The 18,940-nt window shown below is 38.8% G+C and overlaps 4 protein-coding genes across 4 annotated transcripts; all 4 read left to right on the top strand.

Annotated features, from left to right (window-relative positions):
- Positions 1–3,778: 3,778 nt before the first annotated feature.
- On the top strand, positions 3,779–6,104 carry LOC125223787 (receptor-like serine/threonine-protein kinase At2g45590). Its single transcript, XM_048127081.1, has one exon. It carries the CDS (start codon positions 3,994–3,996, stop codon positions 5,956–5,958), a length of 1,965 nt encoding a protein of 654 aa, XP_047983038.1. The 5' UTR covers positions 3,779–3,993; the 3' UTR covers positions 5,959–6,104.
- Positions 6,105–7,966: 1,862 nt separating this feature from the next.
- On the top strand, positions 7,967–9,154 carry LOC125219596 (probable carboxylesterase 8). Its single transcript, XM_048121612.1, has one exon. The coding sequence runs from the start codon at positions 8,040–8,042 to the stop codon at positions 9,036–9,038; it is 999 nt and encodes a 332-aa protein (XP_047977569.1). The 5' UTR covers positions 7,967–8,039; the 3' UTR covers positions 9,039–9,154.
- Positions 9,155–11,187: 2,033 nt separating this feature from the next.
- Positions 11,188–12,737, top strand: LOC125185371 (probable carboxylesterase 9). Its single transcript, XM_048081898.1, has 2 exons — positions 11,188–11,853; positions 12,251–12,737. Exons 1-2 carry the CDS (start codon positions 11,317–11,319, stop codon positions 12,656–12,658), a joined length of 945 nt encoding a protein of 314 aa, XP_047937855.1. The 5' UTR covers positions 11,188–11,316; the 3' UTR covers positions 12,659–12,737.
- Positions 12,738–14,254: 1,517 nt separating this feature from the next.
- Positions 14,255–18,512, top strand: LOC125222403 (UTP:RNA uridylyltransferase 1). The gene is made up of 6 exons (XM_048124983.1): positions 14,255–15,315; positions 16,350–16,718; positions 16,932–17,155; positions 17,239–17,302; positions 17,692–17,888; positions 18,125–18,512. The coding sequence occupies exons 1-6, from the start codon at positions 14,308–14,310 to the stop codon at positions 18,333–18,335; spliced, it is 2,073 nt and encodes a 690-aa protein (XP_047980940.1). The 5' UTR covers positions 14,255–14,307; the 3' UTR covers positions 18,336–18,512.
- Positions 18,513–18,940: the final 428 nt, after the last annotated feature.

Here is an 18,940-nt window from a genome sequence, read left to right as displayed (position 1 = left end):
GATTTCGTTGTTTTTATGTTATTATTTCTTTTTCTATTTTTGTATGTACAACAACATATTATTTTGTTGCTTACCAATTAAGTTCAAATTTACTTTTATTTTACTTGACGGTCTATTTATCATATGTTTTGTAGTTTATATCGTTTGAGACGATTTTTTATGATGGATGAGGTCGACAGATAATGTTGAGATGTGTGTTGTCCGTTTGCAATGTTTTTCTCGTGTTCGTCCACTACACTTTTGATATCGTTGTTTTTATGTTATTATTTCTTTTTCTATTTTTAGTATGCAAAACAATGGAGTACTATTTTGTTGCTTACCTATTAAGTTCAAATTTATTTTTTATTTTACTTGACAGTCTATTTGTTGTATTTTTTGTGGTTTATATCGTTTAAGACGATTCTTTTATGATGGATGAGATTGACAGATAATATTAAGATGTGTGTTGTCCATTTGCAATATTTTTCTCATGTTCACCCACTATGCCTTCGATTTCGTTGTTTTTGTTTTATCATTTCTATTATTTATGTTATACTATCATTTAGTTGCTTACCAATTTTGACTTCGAGGAATTATTATATAAAAACATAATTTCATATTGAATAGAATAAATGGCTACTAAAAATGAAAAAAAAAATTGTACCTCCAATAAAAAAAATAGAAAAAGTTATAAATGAATGAGTTTTGATGCATAATTGGTACTCCCTCCATCCCAGAGAAGATGTCACACTTGGAAAATGGCACAGGATTTTAGGAGATGTTATTTTGTATTTTAAGTGGTGAGAGAAAATATAATTTTATAATTAATGTGAGAAGGAACTTTTTCCAAAAGAGGAAATGTGACATTTGACAAACTAAAAAGGAAAGTGTGACATCTTTTGTGGGACGGAGGAGTAACATAAAATAAAGGAAGGGAAAAAGTGGTGACAGTATTATCAGTTGATTATGGGGTCACATTTAGAATAATGTATATAGTTTATAGTATTTGTTTAAAAAAAATTTATATAGAATTAGTCTAATTTTAGTGAAGACTTCAAAATAATAATACTAAAATTAGTTTTTTTTTTTTTTTTACTGTTATAATAGTAGTACTACTCCTACAGTCCTACTACTTTATTTATGAGAGTTGATGCCAGTTTCACGAGTTATGAAAATACTTTTATAATTTAGTGGAATTAAAAGTTTTAAACTGTACCTTTCTTTATCAAGGTGAGCTTTTCTGACAAGTTACAAGATTGTTTAATCCTTGTTGAAAGTTTAATTTATTGTAAAATTGAATGAAAAACTTACAACAGATATTTTAATTCTATTAAAAAATAGACATGGTCGAAGAATCAATTGCAACCCTAGAAGAAAAAGTCAACACCTTTGTTCAGATGAATTATCTTTTCTATTGCCCTTTTGTCACCAATTTTTCAAAATTTTATCTTCTTTCATAAAGTTACCTAATTTTATTTTTTATGCCAATAGTCAATTGTGTCCTTTTCATTTGCAACATCGTCTGTTCCTATTTGTGTTTTTAAGCAATATTAACACAGAAATATTAGCAAGTAGCAACACATTAAGGAGCGTGAGAAACGTCACGCTAAAACTATTATTTTCATTTTATCCATTTAATTTAATTTCAGTACCTTAAAATTTATAATTGATGCTTTTTAACTTTATAAGTCACTCAAAAATTTTAATGATCAATCCATTTTTTCGAGTATAATTTTGAATAAAAAATAAAATAATAAATTGAACTTGAATTTTGTATAATTTGTCAAATTAATAACAGTAATAATAAACTTTTCAAGTACTATTAGAATCAAATCAGATTTATTATCTCCAAACTTTAGTGCTAATAAACTATATTCTCTCTGTTCCACTTAAGATTAACACACTTTTCTTTTTAGTTTGTCTCAACCAAAATGACACATATCTATTTTTGGTAATTTTCTCTTTCCAATTAATACACCCAACCATTTTTTTCTCTCTTCAATTAAATACTCTCTCTATTTAATATTTACACTCACATTTTCTCTCTTCAATTAAACGCATTAACCAACAACTTCTAAAATTCCGTGCCGACTAAAAAATGTGTATCTTAGCCAGGACGGAGAAAGTAGGAGTAGCATTCTAGCCTGATCGACCATCAGATTAGCAGAAAATCCGAAATCTTTATGATTAAAATTTTGAATTATTAGTAACTCAATGGTGTCATCCTACTATTGCAGTAAACAGTATAAACTGAATGCCCACATTGATTTGATAAGGATTCTAGAGTCTTATACTCCCTCCGTCCCGCTTAAAATGACACATTGCTTAGCCGGCACGAGATTTTAGGAGTTATTGGTTAAAGTGTTTAATTTGAGAGAGAAAAGGTGGTGTAAGTATTCAAGTAGAGAGATAAAGAAAAATGAATATTTTAATATGAATGAGAAAAAGTAGTTGAGTGTATTAATTGGAGAGAGAAAGTTTCCAAAAAAAAAATGTGTCATCTTAGTTGGGACAAACTAAAAAGGAAAATGTGTCATCTTAAGCAGGACGGGGAGTAGTTACTAGTACTACTTAGTTACAAGAGTAAAATACTTGAATGAGAGGACGGAGGGAGTAGTTACTAGTACTACTTAGTTACAAGAGTAAAATACTTGAATGAGGGGACGGAGGGAGTAGTTACTGGTACTACTTAGTTACAAGAGTAAAATACTTGAATGAGACAGGCAACAATTTCAAGAATCGTTAAATTATTTGTTACTCCCTCCGTCCTGATTAAGAGTCACACTTTTTTATTTCAGTCCGTCCCCAATTAAAAGTCACACTTCATTTTTACTATATAATAAATGTTAAGTAGGTCCTACATTCCACTAACTCTCTTCACTCATATTTTATTATAAAACCAATACAAAAAAATGGGTCTCACCTTTCACTAACTTTTTCAATTAACTTTTCTTTATATTTCTTAAAACTTGTGTCTAGTCAAAATGTGATTCTTAATCAGGAACGAGAAATATTAAATTGTAAATGCAAACTGTATGAGAATAAGAATTGATTGATGTTTACAGTTTAGGGATAGTCAATGTGACATAGACCTATCTTGCAGTTTACATATTCATCTACAAAAACCATAGACCCCACACAACTCCTCTACAACTTATACAATAATTTCGATTCCACCTATTTAATGTTTCTTGTTCTTATTTTCTTCGATATTTTGCAATCAAGAATAATAATTGCCTCATTTATTCTTTTCACACACTACATATGCATAAATCAAAATGCCAGAATATTTCAATAGCTAGCTTGGCTTTAAAATATGTGCATTATCCATGATGACTTATTATCTCAAACAATATAAATTAAAGAATGAGTTGTATTAGTTGATTCTATGTATATTTCTAAAATCATAAATTTTAGTTAATTTTCTACAAATTTTAAACTTGGTTGCTAGTACTATATGTTACCAGAATTTTAAATCGTAATAAATGCTATGTACGTAAATTCATGATTTTATTAAATTTAAATTCATAGAAATATTACTAGTACTATCAAACTAACTTCAATGATAAATAGCCAATTTACGTACTTATAATAATACTAATAAAAATATGAAATAAACGAATATGAGATGCTATGTAAAGTGGGGCATAAGTTGACCTTGATATGGCATATATGCGATTACTTTAGTGGGTTGATTAGTAAATTTGTGCAGATAATGAAAATGTATAATTGTAAAATATTTCACAATTTGTGAGCATCTAAGTTGAATTAGTAGTTAAATATTGGAATAAATAAAAACTCAGATTTGTGACAGTTGTTCCGTCACAACACTGTAGCGTTAGCAGTGTGACAAAACACAGCTGAGAAAGAAACGAAGAAGAAGAAGAAGACGACGACCAAGCTCCATAACGATCGTCACCTTCTCTCTCTGCCATCTTCCTTCTCTCACTAGTCTCTGTCTACAACCTCTATATACTCTTTTGCTTCTATCCGATTGTATCCAGATTCACGACAATGCCGCCGCCGCCGCACCACCGCCTCCTCACGCCGCTGCTCGCCGCCGCCTCCGCGCTGGCGCTTATCTTCGCATCCGTCGTTCTCTACCGGAAGATCACCCGCAAGAGGACCGTTCCGGCAGATCTGATGAAGCCTCCGTTTCCGCCGCAGCGCTTCTCCTACTCGCTCCTCCGCGCCTCCACCGACTCGTTCGCCGCTGCCAACCGCCTCGGCCAGGGCGGCTTCGGCTCCGTCTTCAAAGGCATCCTCCCCTCCGGCCAGGAAATCGCGGTCAAGCTCATGAGCGAGGCCTCCATCCAGGGCGACCGCGAGTTCCAGAACGAGCTCTCCCTCGCCTCGCGCATCGACGCCGCCTGCTGCCCTAACGTCGTCTGCGCGCTCGGATTCTCCACCTCCGACGCCGCCGCATCCTGCGGTTTTCTTCAATTCGTCCGCCGGAAAAAGAGGAGAGAGAAGAAGCTAGTCCTCGTGTACGAGTACATGCAGAACGGAAGCTTGCAGGATGCGCTGCTGGATCGGAAATGCGCGGAGCTCATGAATTGGGGGAAACGGTTTTCGATTATACTTTCAATCGCAAAAGGCCTCGATTATCTGCATTTCTCCTGCGATCCGCCTATCATTCACGGCGATATCAAGCCTTCCAACATACTGCTCGACTCCAATTTCGACGCGAAGATCGCCGATTTCGGATTGGCGCAGGTGCTGAGCAAATCGGAGGAGATGTTCGTCGAGGAGGATGAGGACGAGGAGAAGAAGATTCATAAGAAAGGCGATGATTACTGCTCGATAATCGAGGAAAACGAGAGTTTCGTGACGGAGGATGCCGTGGTTGTGAATGTGGAGCAATCGCCGGATTCCTATTGTGTGAGGATAATTGATGCTGCGGCGTCCCCATCTGAGCTTGTGGAGAAGGAGGGCAGTGTTTCGGAAGGGATTTTAGATCGGATTAGTGTTGAGAGTGGAAACAGAAAAGGAGCAATTGGAGCAGGCAAGAGTGACGCCGCCGGAGATTGGTGGTGGAAGCAGGAAAATGTGGGCGGTTTATCGGATTCCGGCAGGGTAAAGGACTACGTAATGGAGTGGATTGGGAGCGAGATCAGTAAGGAGAGGCCAAAGAAGGAGTGGATCAGGTCGAAAAGCTCGATAAACGAAGAATCGAAAGCAGAGACAAAGAAGCCGGGGAAGAAGCTCGAATGGTGGGCTTCATTAGATAGGGATGCAATGAGGAAGGAGAGAAAGAATAGGAAGCCACGGGAATGGTGGAAGGAGGAGTTTTGCGACGAGCTATCCAAGAAGAAAAAGAAGAAGAAAAGGGGGCTAAAATCGGATAACAATGAGGGCGAAATGTGGTGGCAGAGGGATGATGATGGAGTGCCGGAGAAGAAGAGGCGGCGGAGTCGTGGCAGCCGTACCAGCATTGACCGGTGGCTCGACGGTTTCAGCGGAGAGTTTCGTGCAGGGAGGAGGAACAGTCAAGATTGGACTAATGGTGACATCCCAAAGAGTGGTGGGATTAGTAGCACACCTAGTATGAGGGGTACTGTGTGCTACATTGCTCCCGAGTATGGGGGCGGAGCGCAGGTCTCGGATAAGTGCGACGTCTATAGCTTCGGGGTGCTGGTGTTGGTGGTGGTGTCGGGGAGGAGGCCCTTGCAGGTCACGGCCTCGCCCATGTCGGAGTTTGAGAGGGCTAATCTGATATCATGGGCGAGGCAGTTAGCCTTGAACGGGAAGCTCTTGGATCTCGTGGATTCGAGTATACAGTCGTTGGACAGAGAAGAGGCGACGTTGTGCATCACCATTGCCCTTCTCTGCTTGCAACGGGCGCCTAATAAGCGTCCGTCTATGAAGGAGATCGTGGAGATGCTCTCTGGCAAGTCGGAGCCACCCCACTTGCCATTCGAGTTCTCTCCATCGCCACCTTCAAGTTTCCCTTTCAGGTCGAGGAAAAAGGGCCGGTGAAATTGAGGTCGTTTAAGGCTAATTAATGCATTAGATCTCATTTCTCAGCAGAGAAATGTTTCAAGCTTTTTGATATTTACACTTTTACTTGTTCCTGTGCAGTTTCTTCTTACTTGATTAATAGGAAAATGGGTTAAGACTTTTCATTTCCCTTTGGTCTTACTACATGAGCTTGGCTTTGGTCTGAAAATTGAACTATCTTTTGACCACTTTAGCTGACTTATTTCATTGATAAAAGATGGGATATTTGCACCAAGAATTTAGTGCCACTAGCTTGGTTGATCTTTGCTTTTAAAGCTCTTTTAATGGGAATGAAAAGAGGCATTGTTTTCTAGCAAAGAGTCATTGATTTCAGCGTAGAGGGAGAAGCAAAACTAGGTCCCAATGTGCAATATCATCTGAAAAAAGTGATTGGCATTTTTATTCAACTTTCTTTTTGAGTGCTTTTCTTCATGGCCCCTTTGACATATCTCATGTGATGCCACAAAGTAAAGATCCAAATTGATGTCACTCCATAAAGAAAAGAAAGAAAAGTGAAGATATGATTGGTAGCTCACTCACTCACTCACTCACACATGACATGCTTTGCTTTTGAGATTGATTGTCATTTTGACCTTCCATGATCTAGCATTATGTTTTTCCTGCTCATTGATTGATATTAGATCATCTACTAACTAACTGCATGGGACCTCTAATTTGTATGTCTTGTGTTGGTTAAACAATATCATGTAGGGATTATGTTTACTTTTTGTGGAATGAGGGTGATGTTTATTCCATCAACGATCATTTTCTCAATTTATGTGTGACATCCTTGTAGTAGGCTAATCTTCTATATATCGTTTCAATTTTATCCGGTGTTATCGGATGTCTGGAACTATTTTTGACTGCGTCCAGTGGTGTGACCTTTAAAAATGGCAATTTCAGACTTATAATACCCATATCGACTTCATGTCGTTACCTTCCTTTTGAAAATGGCATTTTCAAACACAGAGCCACATTGACTTAATGTCGTTCAACATTTTAACCCAAAATAAATATTTGTATTTTCAATTAGTTACTATCATAATATTCCTATGGGCTATGGCATTTCACTAACCTATATTATAATTTATAAAGGTGGGCTTAGCCTTGGATAAACTATGGAAAATTATTTTTGGCCCAAAAACTACGATTAGGCCCAATTGTGCCTAAATGTATTTTTGTAACGAAGCCCTTAAACGCTACCAACAACATAAAACAGTAATTACTGTTGGAAATATTGAGTTTTGGTATAAATTGGAAGCATTTCTTTTAAATTTTGTGTCCGCTTTTTTTTCTTGAATTTTAAAGGAAAAGTCTACACCTTGTAGTGAGTCTAGTGACCTCAAGAAACAAAAATCTCCTTCTATCAATGGAGAATGGGATCTTTTTATTAATGTGTTCAATCCCACAAATTTTATTTTTTGAACCGACATTGCTACCTATTACCCTTGGTTTGTGTTAAAATGACAACACTTCTTAAAATTATACTGTGACACCACGTATCCAGCAATATTATAAACGCTACACAGCAATAGTATAAACGTTAGATTGCTAGATTGCTATCTAGCGTATTGGATATTGCTGACCGAGAAAAATTGTTGTACAGTGTATTGGATATTGTTGGCCGAGAAAATTTACCCTTGAGCATTTTTTATGATTGCCACATGGCAATTGATTATTCGTCCACATGTACAAATGATTGACTAGGAATGAGTGTGATAGTGTTACTTTAAGGTGTTGTCATTTTAACGCACCCTTATTACCCTTTTTAACATTCATATTAGCGTTTCTACAGAGAATTAAATAAAATGTTATACTGTGACTTCTTATCGTCCAATTATTTTTCAAACTATTTCCTAGAAATAGACTAACCACCCATATTATTACACACCCAATAAATATAGTTGTTGGATATTTATATGATTGTACGAAATCATAAAAAAATAAGATGAGAAATGAACCAATGATCGGTACACTACATTCAATGCCCCCTTTCATTTCACATGAAAACTCTATAAACTTATGTCACGCATTGCATAATTTCATCAACAAAACCAAAAATGACAAATACACAAAACACCCCACAAATTCCACCCGCTGAAGATGCTTACAAATTCTTCAACATCGAGCTCAACCCGGACGGCTCCCTCACACGGCGCAACGAACTCCCGACCCTACCTGCATCGCCCGAACCCGACCCGAACAACCCGAACTCCCCCCTCTCCAAAGACATTCCCCTCAACGCCGCCGCCAAATCCTTCATCCGCCTCTTCCGCCCGCAATTAAACCCCCCTCCCAGCGCCAAGCTCCCGCTCCTCATCTACTTCCACGGCGGCGGCTTCGTCTTCGGCAGCGCCGCCAGCGCGCCGTTCCACGCCTCCTGCGGCCGCATGTCGGCTCACCTCCCCGCGCTGATCGCCTCCGTCGAGTACCGCCTCGCGCCGGAGCACCGCCTCCCCGCCGCCTACCGAGACGCCATGGACGCGGTCGCGTGGGCCAGGGATCAAGCTGCTGCCGATTCCGCCGCCGATCCATGGCTGGAAGAGCTGGCCGATTTCTCTAGGGTTTTTCTGATGGGGAGCAGCGCGGGCGGGAACATAGCGTACCGCACCGGATTGCGCCTCCTCGATGAGGACGTCCGTCCGATGAAGATCGTGGGGCTGATAATGAACCAGCCGTTTTTCGGTGGGGTGCGAAGGACGGGATCGGAGATCAAGTACTACAACGACCGCATCATACCGCTGCACGGTGCGGACCTGCTTTGGTCGCTGGCGCTGCCGCACGGTGCGGACCGGGCGCACGAGTACTGCGACCCGATGGCCGGCGGCGGGCCCGGGGAGGAGAGGATCCGGCGGCTGCCGGTGAGCATGGTGCGGGGCTACTCGGGGGATCCCCTGGTGGACAAGCAGAAGGAGTTCGGCGAGATGCTGGAGGCGCGTGGGGGGCGCGTGGTGGCGCAGTTCGTCGATGGAGGACACCATGGCGTCGAGCTTTTCGATTCCAGGTTCGCCGATGCTTTGTATGATGCCATCAGAGACTTTGTCGGCGCATGCATATGATTTATCGTTTTGTTAAAATTTAAATAATGTGGTGGTGGATTATCTATTGCAATTTCTTCTGCTTTTGTGTTGTACTAAACCGCCAATAAAATGCTCAATAAGTCTTAAGGGTCAAACCTGGATCTCAACACGTAATTTAGCATGTACATTGTACACAGCCGCTGCGCCACTAACAATTCAATGATAAGTTTGTCTCAATATAAGATTAAGGAGTCAAGCTTGGGGTACAGCCGTAGCCCTTTATTCTACATTGGCTCCGCCCGCACGAATTTTAAAAAAATGTACTCCATATAGGAGAAAGTTGGTTGAAAATGTTATAAAATGTGAGTCATGCTTTTAATTTTTAAATACTTCTATAAAAATAGTTTTCTTTTTACATTTTTGTATGTCTCACAAAAATAGTCTCTTTCTATTTTTGGCAAATCTTTTATACACTAAAAGTACTTCAATCACTTTATTCTTTCTACATTTCTCATACTTCACCAATTTCATATTGAAACTCGTGTCGCCCCAAAAGTCTCAATTTTGTTGGGACGAAATGAGCTTTAGTTTTAAAATAATACGTGAGTGAGATAAAATTAGTGGAACTTTGGGTCCATTAACAAAAGTAGTAAAAGACAAATGAGAAGTTTATTTGTGGACGGATGAAAATGGCAAAATGAGAAGTTTATTTCGGGATGGTGCGAGTAATAATATTTTGTTCTCCCCTCTGTTCACTATTAGGTTATATACTAGTAGTAGTAAAATTTGGGCTAAATCTACTCCGTATGTAATTATGGGTGTTCAATGTATAAGTTATAATTCTTGGTGGCCCTAGAATTACGGTAGGTCCTCACTATTTGCGTAAATGAATTCTTCCCAATGAGCTGATATCTGTAAGTGCACCAATTTTTGGACCCATAATTGAAGGCACTTAAATTCGTTACCTCTCGGACTCTGCGTGTTGTGTTAAATTCTTGCTGAGAGCTTCTCGTGATTATGTAGGGAGATTGATTTAGCCATGAGGGAATGGCCCCAGGTAATTAGATGTCAATTATTGCGTAAACTCGATTAGTCGTTGTTTAATTAATAGATGGAGCATCAATAATTGAAAATAACGCAGAAAAAGCTACTAGTGCTTAAAAGTAAATGAATGGTTAATTAATCGTCCATATTGACACAATCCTTTTTACAAATTTTTAAATTACAGTAAGTTCTTAAGAGTAGTAATTCAGTAATAATTAACATTACAAATTACAATAATTGTGTTACTAGTATAAACATTGTAAATTTACGTCCAACAATATAATATTGGGCCGTAATACCGGCCCAAATTATGTCTCGTTCATAGTCCTCCATATTTGGGCTGCATATAAGAGTCCCTAAACAGAGAGGCCCAAATTATGTCATGTTTATTATAGTTTCATACAAAATACAAAATTCAATAAAATAAAAAATTCGGATACAAATGGGGGCAATACCAAGTACTCCATTCAATATTTATCGGAAAATGGAGTACTATGTTTAATGAGTTCCAAGATGCTGAGTGCCATGTGGCGTATGCCATGCCTCTCAATATTAAAATTTATTTTTATAATAAAGCAATAAAATGTCGTTTTAAATTATTTAATCCCTATATTACTCTCCGAGTATAATAATGGTAGGTCAAATAGGATAAATTAAAGTTGTAAATAGGTTGGGAAAATGAAGATATATCTAAGAAAATTGTTTTTTAAAATGAGAATACAATAAATACTAACACTAATTTGAGAGATATTTTTAAATGTCAAATCATAGAAATTTGGCAAAAAATTATGCGTAGTAATTGTATGTGGTGATGTCTACTGAGTTTATATAGAAATTTGTATGATATGCTAATATTAAGAAATTTGAATCAAAATATTCCATATACTTACATTTAAATCCAAATCATTGTTTTTTAGTATTTATTAGACTACTAACATTTGAATTTAATTCATAACTTATACATAGCCACACTCGTAAATAGTGGAGTAATTAATTAATTAATTAGGCATACTAAATTATTCGATTGAAACAACATAGGAGTATATAGTACTAGTAGCTTATATGATTATATATATCTTCCGTTTGTTAATAAAATTTATATGAGCCAAATTTGATTTTTAAAAAATCCCAAAACGAATCATACAACTCAACTTTGTTATTAAGTGCGAAATTTAAGGCTAGCCATTTATAACCCAATAAAAAATAAAAACCACAAAAGTTAACTCTCTAATATCCTCTACACATCCAAAATAAAAAAATAAAGAGCAAAACCATGTCCAAAGTGGATCCCTACACACACCTCAAAATCTCCCTCAACCCCGACGGCTCACTGACCCGCCACCACCTCAGCCTCCCCACCTCCGCCGCAACCGGCGAAACCTCCGGCCACGCCGTCCTCAGCAAAGACATAACCCTCGACGCCGCCAAGAACACGTGGCTGCGGATCTACCTCCCCGCCCGCCTCCCTTCCAACGACAACACCGTCGCCCGCCTCCCCCTCATCTTCTTCTTCCACGCCGCCGGATGGATCCGCGCCGCCGTCGCCGACGCCGCCACCCACGACTGCTGCAACCGCATCTCCGCCGAGGTCCCCGCCGTCCTCGTCGCCGCCGAGCTCCGCCTCGCCCCTGAGAACCGCCTCCCCGCGCAGTACGAGGACGCGGCCCACGCTGTTGCCTGGGTCCGGGACCAGGCCGCGGATGGCGGTGGCGATCAGTGGATCAGAGACTACGCCGATTTATCGCGGTGCTACCTCTACGGCGCCGGCTGTGGCGCTAACGTAGCGTACCACACCGCCCTGCGGCTGCAGGTTGGTAGTTTTTTAAGAGGATCAATAATAGTTTTTCATTCTCGACTACTTGACCAACATAGTAGTATTTTGCATTGCATATAGTTTTTATATTTTATAGACCAAATAAAATAACTCATAAATCATAATACTAAGCTTATTAAGAGAACGTGCTCATTTAGTCATAGACCACATATCGATTGTGAATTATTCTTCACAATCGAAGTGGGACATTATATTTCGTAACAAATACTAATGTTAAAATTATGGAGTCAAGTGTCAAATAATTTGGATAGGCACACAACTTTGTTTAGTATCAATAAAATTTGGGGTACATACACAACTTGATGCAATGTTATGTTCAAATTTATTATTTATTATGTTATCGAGTCGAGTATCAAATAACTTGCGGATGCAGGACGCGAAGCTGCATCCGCTGAAAATGGCGGGAACCATTTTGAACCAGCCGTTTTTCGGGGGGAAGCAGCGGACAAAGAGTGAGCTAGAGCGGGCCGCGGATGATAATTTGCCGCTGCCCGTGCAAGACTTACTGTGGGAGCTGGCGCTGCCAGTTGGGACGGATAGGGATCACCGGTTCAGTAATCCGTTCGTGGCAAAGGAGGAGGTGAAGAATTTAGGGAGGTGTTTGGTTATAGGGTTTGGCGGGGACCCGTTGATTGACCGGCAGCAAGATTTGGTTAAAATGCTGGCGGAGGAGGGGGTGGCGGTGGAGGCGCATTTCGAAGACGGCGGGTTCCACGGCGTCGATATGGTGGACTCCAAGAGGGCGACGACGGTTCTCAATTACATCAAAACTTTTGTTTGATATATTAAGTTATTCATGAGATAATTTGTAGATGTGACTCTATAATCTACTATACAGATTTTTATTGATTGGTCTTTGCAGGATACATTAAATAAACTCTTACTTTCCAATTACCGAATATTTGTTGGATGATTGATAGTATGTAGTTTGTGCAGTGTATGGTCAAACTTGATAGTTATGCCACAATTAAACATAGGATTAACGATCGAGTATATAAATTTTAATACTCCCTCCGTCCTAGATTAAGAGTCACTTTTTGCCATAAAAGTTCGTCCCAGTTTAAGAGTCACTATTAGAATTTTTCATATTTGGTCATACAATTTTACTCCATTCTTCATCAAAATTATATAAAAATGTCATAATCTACATTTAAATAAATCAAAACAAAAATCAAAAGTCAAAAGTCAAAAGAGACCCACCTTCAACCAACTCCATCATCTCACTTCATTTATTAGACACTCCACCATCTCACTTCATTTATTACACACTTCTACTCTTTCTTAAAACCCGAGCCATAACAATAAGTGACTTCAAATATGAGACGGAGGGAGTATTAGTCTAAGGGCCTGTTCGATCTTTCATATTTCCACTTGGAAGAAATAAATGTGGTCATATTTAAATGTTGATGACCCCACCACAATGAAAGTCAATTGCATCGATTGGTGAACAGGAAATGAGTGCCAAAATTTGGTGTGATGGGGTTTGATTGACTACTATTGTAAGGCGTGATTGACCAATATTGCTCATGTCATTTCACACAAATTTCACCGACTACCCAATCCTAAAAACCATGCCAACATCAAAATGTCAAATTTCATGGGCCAAATTGATAATCTGACACACAATTATCGATGCACTGTAGCAGAGCAGTCTTCAAATATCAAGTAGGAGGCCATAATTATATACGCCGAAAATCGTGGCCAACAGTGCAGGCCCCTGGTCATATCGAGGGCAATGCATAAAAATATGCGGAACACCAAACCATCATTATTCACCTGTTTTCACACCAATTCTGCCCATTTAGCAAACACCGAAGCCCTAATTATTCCCATAAAATAAAAAGTTAATTGGAATTCAATATTCTCGTATTCAACTTACGTTTAGAGCAAAATACTAGATTTTCTTCCAACTGCATAGTGTCATGATTTAATATTTTTTTAAGTAACGTTTGAATGATAAAAATGACACACGTTCAAAATATTTGGATATAAACGATAAATTGAAAGATTTAGATAATATTGATATATTGACGTGATATAAATATTATCTGAAAATAATAAAGTTGCAATGTGTATAACTAAGAGATTAAGTTTCCAAATTAACATGCATATTACTATAGAGTTTATCACAAGAGTATGTTTTTATTTATGATTGATTATTTCCTTTTAATATAGCTAATCCAAATAAAACGGATTCAAGTAAATTAAAAACAGACATAAACTTTGGATAAAAATATTAGTAGAGTCCAATAGGAGTAATTATTTTTGGTACAATGATACCCAATCGAAGAAAGGAATCAATTAGTACTTGTTTGACGAATAGGATTTAACAATAGATGCGTTTTATAAATAGACGAGAAAAAGATTAAGGTAAAACAAACCCCACTTTGTGTGTGTGTGTGTGTGTGTCGGCGTCCAAAAACTTCCACCATGAGCGGTCGAGGAGGCGACGCGCCGCTGCCGAATGGCGGGGAGTTCCTCCTCCAACTACTGCGTAATAACCAATCCGATTCCGCACATCCTATTTTCCCGCCACCGCCTCACCACCACCAGACTTTCTCGCAGGACCCTGCCGTCGCCGCGGTCGGCCCCACAATCCCCACCTTTCCTCCGCCGCCGCACGCCGCCTTCCCTCCCTCGAACGGCGCCGATTTCGCCTTCCCTCCGTGGAGCCACCTCCCGCCCCTGCCTTTCGCTCAGCACAATTACTTCCAGCAAAACCCTAATCCGAACCCTAATTTCTCCGCGCCGTCTCGCCCATCTCAATTCGATCTTCAGCTGAGGCGCGTCTCGCCGGGCGATGGAGCGAGGAATCTAGGGCTCTACGGGGATAATTCGAAGCCAAGCGCGCCGAATCTGATATTTGGGTCTCTGAATGAGGACGTTCTGAAAAATGGTGCCGTCAATGATTTAGAGCCGTCCTTTTATAGAGCGGCTGAGAATAGGTTTCCGCAGAGTTCAATTGAGGCGAATAGTAATGTATTGAGAGCTCAGGCGCTAGAAAGGAGCAGGAATAGTAATGACAGGCTGCAGCAGGGAGATTCTGGAAGGGTGGCGGCTCCTCCTCCCGGTTTTTCGAGTAATTTCAAAAATGTGAGGCCGATGGAGCATGGTTATGGGAGGAGGGCTCTTGATCTGAATGGGGATAAGGGTAAGGGTAATGCTGCTCATTCCTATAAGACTGATAGGTTAATCAATCAGCTCGATTCGCCTGGTTTGCCAGCGGGCAGCAGCCTCCACTCTGCCTCGAATTTCGATATCGAGGAGTCTATGAAGCAACGCAGTGCTGGGGATGGTGAAGAATCTAGACACAGTGGGGAGGATAAGGCTAACAACGATGGTTCTGAGATAGAGGTTTTGGAGGATCTAGTGGATTCTTTAGGAATTGAAGATCAATCCAGTGAGAAGAATGGTAAAAAGAAGCATATCCGTGACAAGGTAACATCTTTTTTCTGCGCATTTGTGTCGTTTGATATTGGCTATTGAATGTAAAAGTAGTTTCATATGCTTTGCACTTTTCTAAATCTCGTTATATCTGTTTTTGATTTAAACAGAACAAATCACCACCAATGGCATCTTATATGCAACCTATTAGTTTTGTTGGAGAAATTTAACTCTCTTCCTGGTATCTATTCTTTATGCCCGCCCGTCTGGAATAAGTAATCCACTTCCCACTTTACAACGTTCTGCTCCTAAAACTCTGATAGAGATGGTTTATGTGTAAACATCATATCCCAAATTCTTCAGAGGATTCGTGTAGCATTTGAGAACTGATAAAACTTGTTGTTTTGGGTTTGGGCATGTGGATAAATGACTACAAAGAGTAACATTATGTTGCATAACATATGTGATTACAGAACAATTTCATTATCCTTTTCTGTTGCACTGTACTTTATGCTCTAATATTTGATACAGCATCTATTGGAGTGTTATACTCTTTGCATTTAGGATTGCTATTAGGTGAAATTAGAAATGAGACTGAATCCCCTGTCATCTGAAAATATGTCATCAAACTCATTACGTTTAGGATTACCTAACTTCAACAGTTAGGTGCCTTTGGTTGTATATCTACCTTTTGCTGGCTGTGTGTGGCTGCTTAGTCTCTTTATTAATCCTTGATGGCATTCTAGTACTCATTCATGTGAACGTTGGTTAATACTCTTATTTATTTGATATCAGAAGTCGTATTGCTTCCTTTCTATGAATTAGTATTTTTGCATAAGTTAAATATCAATTGACATCCAATCAAGTAAGTATTGGATTCTGAGTATTTGATATCAAAAGTTGTATTGCTTCCTTCCTAAGAATTAGTAGTATTTTTTCGTAATATTAGTATAGAAAAATATCATTTGATTCAATCTAGTAAGTATTGGATTCTGATTCTTGTTTGAGTATTTTAAGATTCATATTATGTTGAAAATGTTTCTACAAATACTTGGATTTTGAGACTCACAATTTTCTCATATGATCAGGATTATCGATCTGATGACAGAGGAAAGTGGATAATGCCACAGAGAGTGAGGATTCAGAAAAGGCATACAACCTGTCGAAATGACATAAACATGCTTAATGCTCCACTTTTGGCATTGTTTGAATCTTTGATCCCATCTGATGAAGAAAAGCTGAAGCAAAATCAATTGATAGCTCTATTGGAGAGCCTTGTTTGCAAAGAGTGGCCTAATGCCCGCTTGTTCCTTTATGGATCATGTGCCAACTCATTTGGTTTTCCAAAAAGTGATGTTGATGTTTGCCTTCAAATGGATCTTGGGGATTTTGAAAAGTCTGAGGTCTTGCTAAAGCTGGCAAAAATATTCGAGTCAGGCAATCTGCAGAATGTACAGGTTAGTGATGCCTCGGGTTATGCTGTTTATTTTACTGATTTCAGTTTTGTTCAGCTGTTGTAACTTGTAAGTTAAGTATTCATGTTGGCATAAGAATTACATTTGGGAGACTTAATGAATTACTCCAACATAATTTACCTCTTTGTTCTTGCTTTTTGGGTGTCCCTGCTGGAATATAAATTAAGTTCTTTCCATTTTTAATGATTTTTTCAGGCACTTACACGTGCCAGAGTTCCTATAGTGAAGCTCATGGAACCAGTCACGGGTTTATCCTGTGACATTTGTATAAACAACGTGCTGGCTGTTGTAAATACTAAGCTGCTTTATGATTATGCGCGGATAGATATAAGACTTCGTCAGTTGGCATTCATTGTGAAACACTGGGCTAAATCACGAGGAGTCAATGTGACTTACCAAGGAACACTCTCGAGTTATGCGTGAGTCATCTTAAACAACCCTCATATTTCCAGGTTTATATAATTCAGTTTTACTTGTTAAATATACGAACTTTGTTTTACAGGTATGTGTTGATGTGCATTCATTTCTTACAACAGCGCAGACCTTCCATTCTTCCATGCTTGCAGGTAACTTAGTAATAAGCTTCTATTACTATCACTTGTGCTCCCTGCATCTTTTGAATTATTATGTTACATATATTTAGGAAATAAAAACCTTTGTCCCATGCATGTGACAGTGTCAGACATTAGCATGTTGTGTAGTCTGTAGATAGTTATTTTGAGACTATAAGCCCACTAAACACTAACACGGTCCACATCAATTTTTTCTTAATCTCAATGCAACTGTGGATGGGATGTGTATTGTTTTGTTGAATGGCCCCCTCTTTGATAACATGCCTCAGCTTACACCTATGACTTGTCTATTCTGGATATTGCATTCGCTCTTAATTTTCTTTTGCGTTTGAGGATAAATAAATTTGAAAATTCATTTTCTTCTGCTTTTTCATCTTATACAGAGAATGCAGGTTACACATTCTGTAAAAGTGGAGGACGTGGAATGTGCATATTTTGACAAAGTGGAGAAGCTTCAAAATTTCGGGGCACAGAATCGGGAAAGTGTTGCTCAGCTAGTATGGGGCTTTTTCCATTACTGGGCTTATTGTCATGATTATGCAAATGATGTTATATCAGTTCGCACAGGAAGCATGATCAGGTGAGAAACATTCACTCTCGACATATCTCACATGATGGCTGCATCATTTATTCTTCTTGTCACGTTCGAGTAAAGTAATCTTTTACATCCATTGATCACTAGATTTATACTAGAGCTGTATTACTTTCTTATGCTTTTTAGAAGGGAAACAGTTTGAGGGGTTGGGCTGGGCTGGGCAACGTAAGCGACTTTCGTTAGTTAAATAACTAAGAAAATAACTTTGTGCATTACTACAGCAAGAGAGACAAGGACTGGACTAGGAGGGTTGGGAACGACCGTCACTTGATATGCATTGAGGATCCATTTGAGGTGTCTCATGATCTCGGCAGGGTGGTGGACAAACACAGTATTAGGGTCCTGCGCGAGGAGTTCGAACGTGCTGCAGAAATCATGCAATACAATCCTAATCCTTGTGTAACTTTGTTTGAGCCTTATAATCCTAACTAGTGTGCTATTGTTTTGTAGAATTTGCTTTAGTTTATGGTTCAGTTAAGTTGTAAATTCCTTATCTTCAGATATCCTCATATTTATGAGGTGCAGTATCTAAGCTTATTTATTCCTTTTGTCAGTGGACCTTAGAAATGTATGCTTTCCTCCTGTATGTATATCATGCATTTTTTGTCAGCCCTTTGTATTTTTTTTTTGTCCAAGGATTTTAATTTATATGATTATTTTGTTTCAATTGGCATTATTTGTTGAATATATAATGTGTAGTTTATCACTCCCACCATATTATTTACTTTTTCCCCCTCGCAGCATTTAATATTTGGTTATTGAATGCAGTGTGCTACCATGTTCACTTGCTTGTAAATTTCATTCCTTTCTGAAAATCTTTTAAAAGCTGTACAATATTCCTATTTATGCAATAGACCAAAATCTCCATGTCTGTCAAAGCATGTGTCTTCAATATTACATGTGCCCTTGCCTGCTTTAGGCTACTCGACCTATTATTACAACATATTAAATCTGTCTTCTGATTTCAATTCATACGAGTTATTCTTACAACAACATTCTCAAACAATATGCTTATTTCCTTGGTATACTAACAGCTA

Source organism: Salvia hispanica, chromosome 4 (genome assembly GCF_023119035.1).
Source record: "Salvia hispanica cultivar TCC Black 2014 chromosome 4, UniMelb_Shisp_WGS_1.0, whole genome shotgun sequence".
NCBI lineage: Eukaryota > Viridiplantae > Streptophyta > Magnoliopsida > Lamiales > Lamiaceae > Salvia > Salvia hispanica.
Note: the sequence above shows the minus strand (reverse complement) of the source record. Positions and strands in the feature narration are given on the sequence as shown.

Coding starts and splice junctions, on each gene's coding strand:
- LOC125223787 (XM_048127081.1), top strand. CDS start 3,994: ATGCCGCCGCCGCCGCACCACCGCCTCCTCACGCCGCTGCTCGCCGCC.
- LOC125219596 (XM_048121612.1), top strand. CDS start 8,040: ATGACAAATACACAAAACACCCCACAAATTCCACCCGCTGAAGATGCT.
- LOC125185371 (XM_048081898.1), top strand. CDS start 11,317: ATGTCCAAAGTGGATCCCTACACACACCTCAAAATCTCCCTCAACCCC. Junction 11,854..12,250: donor ACACCGCCCTGCGGCTGCAG/GTTGGTAGTTTT, acceptor TTGCGGATGCAG/GACGCGAAGCTGCATCCGCT.
- LOC125222403 (XM_048124983.1), top strand. CDS start 14,308: ATGAGCGGTCGAGGAGGCGACGCGCCGCTGCCGAATGGCGGGGAGTTC. Junction 16,719..16,931: donor GCAATCTGCAGAATGTACAG/GTTAGTGATGCC, acceptor TGATTTTTTCAG/GCACTTACACGTGCCAGAGT. Junction 17,889..18,124: donor CGCACAGGAAGCATGATCAG/GTGAGAAACATT, acceptor GCATTACTACAG/CAAGAGAGACAAGGACTGGA.